Source organism: Octodon degus, unplaced genomic scaffold (assembly GCF_000260255.1).
Source record: "Octodon degus isolate 3935 unplaced genomic scaffold, OctDeg1.0 scaffold00117, whole genome shotgun sequence".
Taxonomy (NCBI): domain Eukaryota; kingdom Metazoa; phylum Chordata; class Mammalia; order Rodentia; family Octodontidae; genus Octodon; species Octodon degus.
In genome coordinates this window covers 10,078,096-10,086,155 of record NW_004524693.1, presented here as the reverse complement: position 1 = coordinate 10,086,155, position 8,060 = coordinate 10,078,096, and the positions used below count along the sequence as shown (strand labels likewise).

At 33.2% G+C, this 8,060-nt stretch overlaps 1 protein-coding gene across 1 annotated transcript in view; it reads right to left on the bottom strand.

Moving 5' to 3' along the window:
• Gucy2f (guanylate cyclase 2F, retinal) overlaps positions 1-8,060 on the bottom strand; it is a 142,918-nt gene that overhangs the window by 70,453 nt on the left and 64,405 nt on the right. The window contains exon 8 of the mRNA XM_004640047.1: positions 4,399-4,488. Within this exon, the coding sequence (XP_004640104.1) occupies positions 4,399-4,488 (90 nt within the window). The remainder of the gene's footprint in view (positions 1-4,398; positions 4,489-8,060) is intronic.

The window sequence follows — 8,060 nt, the reverse complement described above, 5'->3', positions numbered from 1 at the left end:
AAATAAATAAATAGAACAAGGTGATAATTACAAAAATAGAGAAAGAGAAAGACAATGGGAGTTTAAGATGAATTGAGAAGGTATAAAGTATGGGTTATAAGTGGGCACCTGTAACCCCAGCATTTGGGAGGCTGGGGCTGGAAGATTACCATGGTTTCTAGGCCAGACTGAGCTGCATAGTGAGTGTAAGGCCAGTGTGACCTGTATAGAAAGACTCTCTCTCTAAAAATTAACAAAAAACTAAAAATTTTAAAGTATGGGTAATACAAACTCAATTAACAGATTGCCTTATAAAACAGTGTTCTGAGCTATAGAAAGCTCAAGTCAACAACTTCTGACATTGCTAGTCTTACGTAAAACCCACTACTATTATGGACTACTGGACTATTTTGAAATATTTTGCTGAATTCACACACCTATAATATTTACATGACAAAACTAAACAAAAAAGGGATACAAATGAATGACCATTTTGTATCTGTATATTCAAAATAGGATAGATATACAGCTATATTCTCTTAATTCAGTGTATAGAAAGATTTGTTCTAATAGTGTAAACAGGATATCATGTCTGCATCTTGTACAATGAATAACCACTAAGACAACAATATGCAATGTATTAATTAATGAAACTGTCCTACTAATCAGATTTGAAACTGTCTCATTGCTACTTTTTTCTCAATAAAATTATGGAAAAAAACAAGACAGTGTTAAGTGACATCACAATATAAGAAATCATAAATTCACCATGAAAGTGGGTACTTTGTTGCATAATTTTCTATGTCACTATTTGGCTATTCAAATGTAGGCATAAATAAGTGTTGACTTTATACAAAATTCAAATTTTATATTATCTGAATAAAAAAGCATACATAAGAATATTGTCAAGTGATGAATTATGGAAACTAAGTTGGACACCATAGCAAGTAGCAGACAGCTTTGGAGAATCACAGAAGTAGAAATCAGTAGAATTGAAGACCTAGCAGAGGCAAATACTAGCAAAGGTGGAAGAAAAGGAAGTTGTAGGAAGACAAGATACTGTTTAAATTTATGATTTTGGAAGTGAACTGTTTTTAGCAGTAGTTATAGATAATGAAAAATCTCAAGCAGTGATTCATCAAAATAGAATGGAAGAGATTACCACAGGTAATATAACCAGAATTAAATAAACCAGATATTTGAATATCTAATGATTCAGAAATCTCATCAGTATAATGGCAAGTCTTATTGTAGGAAGAAAGAACAAAGAAAATCCCACACTATTTAATAGAAACAGTGAATTAGATGTAAATGACTGTAATCCTAGTGGATAAGAGAGTGCTAAAACAGAATGGCACTAGCCTCAAAAGCAAGCTCTGTGTGTGTGTGTGTGTGTGTGTGTGTGTGTGCGCGCACCCATGTGCATGTGTGTGTGTGTGTCCATGTGCGTGTGTGCGTGTGTGTGTGTGTGTGTACGAATGTTCTAAACAAAAAGAACGGACTATTTGGGAAGTATCATTAGTGAGCTAGAAAAAAAATTCCACCATGTGTTCTAAGATACTGAAGCATATCAACAGCCACCACTGGAAAAGAAATGGCTATGAAAGGACTGTATACTCATAAAAAGTGTAAAATTAACCTAAAATATTTTTTCACAAAGTAAGCACTTTTTTACACAGCAAATGAAGTCCTCTTCTCTTTACATTTCTTAAAGAGAGATCAGACATCAGAGAACTGAGACTCTCACAGGAAGAGCTCAAGGAACAGCCAGTCAGTTCTAAATAAGCATAAGAAAAAGCATAAGATTAGGAAATACAATCAGATTTTGCCTTTCCCAAATATCTACCCCACTGAGCTTTGCTCCTTTCTGTATCTGATTCATGGAGATATGCTTTCCCTTCTACTCCCTGGTAGTAGTCTCAATATTTGAAGATCATGAATTCATAGAAGTAGTTAGTGCTTAATGCTTCTCTATCTGGTAATCTGAACAACTACTTTGAAGATAACAGTACACAATGTAACAACCATTGTTGATTTCCTATCATCTTGTTCTGAAATTCTGTATCATTTTAATGTTTTTTTATTTTTCATTTTCTTTAAAATAAAAAAGTAGTTAAGACAGTTCTAGACTCACAGTGATAGTATAGTGAGATTCATTTCTTTTGCATAAAAACATTACAAAGAAATTAAGGAATCTTGCATGGTGAATTCTGAAAAGTGTTGGTCTTCTTCCTTGGGTTGAGCTATTGTCTGCAATTGACATGACCACACCAGTCATGTAAATAAAAATAACCTATAAATGCATACTGACATAAATGAATAGGTGCCACCTTATTATAAAATGTCAACCAAAGAATAAATAAATAAATACATAAACAAATAAAATGTCAACCAAGGCAACCAATTTTTTCCATTTTGCAAGGCAAATGGAAAAAATACTGAAATTAGAAAATCTTCAATGGATACTAAAAGGAATCAGTAAAATATTTATTAAGAATAGAATACTTATATAAACACAAAGTAGTTTCCAAATTATACATTAAGTTTAATGGAAAAATAAAGCAGAATCTTTTCAGTGGAGAAACTTAGTAAGCAATATGTCAACCAAAAAAGCTCACATCAACTGTAACAGAATGAAAACAAAAAATTGTAACAGAATAATTGACAATGTGTGTCTCCTACAAAGTTCACTGTAAGAGACACAACATCATGTCAGTAGTATTTTGGCTAAAGGTACATAATCTAAATCTCATGGAAAAGAGACATTGGGAAAACTCAGAATGACAATCTGCCAAATGTCTCATTTTAATTTTTGAAAAATATTGAGGTGAAGCAAAAGAACTCTGAGAAACTATTTCAGATTAAAAGCAACTAAAGAGACATGACAACCCACTACAGTGTGTGAATATAGATCGGAAACTGATCGGGGAAGAAATTACCTATAATGTACTAAGACCACTGATAAAATTAGAATATACACAATAGTCTAGATAATAGTATTGCATCTATGTTAATTCTTTAATTTTTATCTTATTGTATTCATACACAAGAATGTCTTTTGTTTTAGGACATAAATACTGCAGTATTTAGAGCTGAAAGAGCATAGTGTCTACAAGTTACTTTAAAATGGTTCAGAATATATAAATGGGTAATGAAAACTGAGAAAATGATACTGATAGTTGGGCACAGGAGTCCCTTGGATTATTTTTGGAACTTTTCTGTGACTTTGAAATCACATCAAGATTAAAAGTTACAATGGACACACTCTTGGATCAGTACTTATCTGCTTATTCCCAAGCTTCTAGTTCACAAGTTCCTCAAGCTTTGGCCCTATTTTTGCATCATATGTTTAGAAACACCTTTATGTTCAGCACCCTGAATTGTCAAACCACTACGAAATTTCTTATTTTATCTGACTTAGGTCTTTGTTCTAGATTTCTCTCTCATTACTCTTCAGTTTCAGGCACCAAAATCACATGTAAGTGACATACCAAATCATCGCATCTCCTCCTAACTCCTAGAGTGCATCCTTTTCTCCATGGGACGTGTATCTTCTGCTTCTTGCATCTTCTAAATTATACAATTGCTCTGGATGCAGCAGATGTCTAATTCAGATATCTTGGAATGATTTTTTTTGTAATGGGAATTGAACTCAGGACCTTGTGCTTCCAGGCAGGCACTGTACCGCTTATTTTGGAATGATGTGAAATTTCTCCCTTCATAAATGTGGGAGAAATCTATGGTTATAGACTACAAGCCCATTCTCAACAGTCAGAAAAGGCTAACCCAATATCCACAAATATTTTATAGATGCAAACAACAAGGGGAAGTCAAGATTTTAAAAGATTTAGAAGGGACCATCCTGTCTTACCTACATTCTGTGTCAATAAGAAAATAATCCAAGGACTTTTTGAACATAGAGGATCGAGGTAAGCAACTATTTTTGAACAGAAATTAGCAGGTGACTTTTCCAGGTCTGAGAAATGGGGAACTGAATTATTATGACATAGCTAATTGATGATCATAATACATAGAATTTTACAGAAGAAATTATGTTCCAGGAAATATATAAGAAACTTTATGTGTATTGTCTCTTTTAATTTTCATCCCAAGCTACGGAGGAAGGAAGGAGACAGTAAATCTTAACAGATTATTTTGACAAATAAGGTAATTAAGTTTCAGTGAGTTTAGGTGCCTTGTACAAGCCAATATAGCTGTGAAATAGCAGAGATGGTATTTAACTCTTTCATGTTTCTTCAGTTTTAGAGCCTATAATTTTGATCATATCAAGCCATTAACATCCCTATACTTTCCCTGCACCAATTTATTAAAGGGCTCATGTTAAACAGCTGGTTTTAGCTACTTTGAAGAAAAGATTGATTTTTAGTAAAATTGTGAGTAAATGAAGGTTTTCCATACCATTTCAAACACATCACTTGCACTTGATTTGATGAATTTAATGTCTCCAAAATCTCCTGGGGGTAACTTTTTCAACCACACCCAGTCTCCCTGAAAAACAAAGTAGAAAATAGTGATGAAATTTAATTGCCAGTAGCTTCAGAGTAATATCCTTTCCACATGAAGGGTTTATAGTAATAACAACCCAAAGAAATTTTTCCTCCTTTCTCATCCACTAACCCCTAGAAATCCTATATACTGGGCTAAAACAAGTTCATATAGGCAAGTTGAAGTTAAAAATATCAATTAACTCAATATAGAGAAAGAACTGCAAGTATAAAAACACCAGAAAAATAATATTAATCTCTGCAATGACTTCCTTAACTAACAGCAGTGTTAGATCATTTTACTTCTTCATGGCAAAGTGATAGAATACCGGACTGTGATATAGGATCAGGTGTTCTGTGATTAATGGTGCTAGTTGGTGGTTGCAATTCCTGCTCCCTTGAGGCATCAGTAGTGGAAGTTGTAGGGCAGAAGAAGCACTGCAGTAAATATTTCTTGCATTTACCTTACTCCATTTTTATCTTGTGGTACAGGTCATTTGGGGGAGAGAGGCTCTGATGTTTTAATAAGTGTATTGGTTTAAAAGTAGCAATGTATAATACAAAGACCATGCTTGAATACCTGTCATCTTGGTCTTCTAAATGTGTACTGTTTCTAATGTCATACCAATTATTACTATACTCTTTTAAAATAATTTTTAACAGGTAATAAAAGAAAAAAGAGAGATGAGAACAAAAATTTAAGATTTCTTGGAAGCAAGCGGCAATATTAAATCACATGTCCAATGTTTCATAACTATATCTATTAATCTGAGCAACAGATTTGATGATAAAATAGATAACATATCTACCAGTGTTCATCAGTTATTCTTGCTTTGAAAATCTGTAACAAATATATTTTTGTATGTTACCCTGTTTCTGATCTTTGCTCTTGCTTTTGCTTTTATTCTTCAAAATAAAATAAAATTATAAAAAATAAATGAAATAAATTTATCAAAAAATAAAATTAGATTAATATTTTTATGTACAAATGATAACCATACTATAAAAGTAACCTAGACACTTTCAAAATTATATTTCTCACTTTTGCATTCAAATTTATTTTACTTTTTAATTTTACATGTTTATGGAATATAGTAGATAATTTGATGTATATATATATACTATAAATTGGTAATGATCAAATATATGTAATTATGGTTTTTTTTTACTTTTTAAATACAAAATTGCTGTTTCTAAGGGTGTTGTCAGCAATTACTCTTGTCTTCAGTTCAACACCAGTGCATGAGAGAATTTTATTCTGCACGCATAGCCCTAAGAATTAATCAGTCATTGAGTCCTATTTGGATCTGTCCAACCCAACTCACAGAAAAAAACAATATAAATATAGGTTTCTTTTTTTCTGTAATAATAATAATGTCTTACATTTTCCCAGGGCTCTGTACTCTTCAAAGTGCCCAAACATCTATTACCTATAGCCTGGAGATTCCATTTCAGGCTGCACCAACTTGTCATCAAATAGAAATAGTAAGGCAGAGAGCTCTGTGCAATCAAATTCTGAGATTAAAAAGTGTAAGAACTCTCTTATTAAGAAATATATCCAGCTATCACAGTGCATCTGGTAACAGCTAGAGGTCAGGGAAAATGGAGGCTGCCAGCATCTGAGTTACTTGCTGATACTTCATGCTAGAAAATATATTCTAGCCAAAGATCTCAAAACTCTTTGACTAGCAAACAGCTCCAAGAGATTTTTATCAGCTAAACAGAACTGCAGCAACCAATTTCACTGTCCACAGAATCCAGAAGGGTAACCCAGGATCAGAGCCTGCTTGCACTAGAATATTCAAATCATTTGATCCAGCAATTCTCCAAGTGTAACCCTGGAAAAGAGGCTTCAGTATTACTTGGAAGCTGCTTAGAAATGGCAGTTCTCATGTTCCACCCAACACGTATGAAATCAAAACTCGTGGGAGATGAAGCCAAGAATTAATATTGTATAAATCCCTGTACATGACTTGGATACATGTGGAAGTTTGAGACATATGTCTCATCTCTGTGTGTTCCTCTCACTGATACCACCTCAGTTGCTCATCACTAAGTTAAAATGAGTGCTCAGTCTGGCATCTTAAACTCATCCATTAAGCATTTGCCTGGCAAACTCATGGGCCTGAGTTCAACCACTGGTTCCGAAAAAAGAAAAATTAAATGGCAATGGAATACCCATCTCTGACAAAACCAAACAAAAAAGGAGGTATAAATGAATGACCAATACGAACACTGCTATACTGTGTCTCAAGTAAATGTGTATTTTAAAAAACAGGGTAAAAAATGAAAACAAGAGACAAGAAAAAAGAATGTCATAGCACTGTCCTGCTACAATGCTGTATATGGTTAGATTCTAAATTTCTGTGTAAAAATATGTAATTGTTTATTCCTATTATTAAAATATTATTTTATTTTTTATTTTTTATTTTAATCTTCACATTCAGTAGGGCTTTAAAGTTTAACATATCAACAGCTGATGGAAAATACCTGCTCCATGTTATGTCTAAGATGTTTGATATTTAGACAGATAGTGAGGTTAAGCTCAACTGCCTATTTTACAAGGTAATAATATCATTAAGTTTCTCTTCTGGAGGGTTAACAACTTCAGTTTGCAGACAAAAAATTAGAGAAAAAGAAGGGCTGCGAGGACAGCCAACATTTTGGCCCTAGCCCTTCAACGTCAGTGAGGATTCATTACATAAGAGAACCTGTGCTGTAACTCAGAGATATCCCAAATTTTCTGATCAAGGCGATTATAGGGCCACAGAGGAATGTGATTGATGATGTAGAGTGTACCTATGGAGAGTCACATGTAGAGAAAACATTCTTTCAGGCTTTCACAGAGAGCACATTGGCCAAGCAATGGCCGTGACTCATCCACAAGGCTGACACTGACAAGGATCTACAAACTGTGGTACAGGGTTTCATGGTAAATCTTGAGGGGATTTGACTGACTTTGTCAGATACAAAAGTCATATTTCTTGTTATATAGGTCTTGTTTTATCTTGGTCTTAACCATCCAACAGAAAAGTATAAAAATGAAGTATAAAAGGTAAAGCCAGGTTAATATGCTGAGCTGTAAAAGACTCAAGTCAACAACTTCTGACATTGCCAGTCCTGTGGATAACGCACTACTATTATGGACTACTGGACTATATTAATTATTTTCCTGAATTTACACACCTATAATATTTAAATGGCAATGGAATACCCATCGCTGAGAAAACTAAACAAAAAAGGGGATACAAGTGAAGGACCATTTTGTATCTGTATATACAAAATAGGATAAATATACAGCTACTTTCTCTTAATTCATGAGAAGAAAGAATTGTACTACTAATGTTTGGACAGGATATCATGTCTGTATTTTGTACTATGAGGAACTACTATGAAGACAACAATATGCAAAGTATTCATTATTGAAACTGTCTCACAGCTATTTGTTTTTTATAAAATTAATAAAAAATAAAATAAATGAAAAGTATTCATTATTGAAACTGTCTCACAGCTATTTGAATTTTATAAAATTAATAAAAAATAAATAAATAAAAGAAAGTTTTGCAGGATATATAA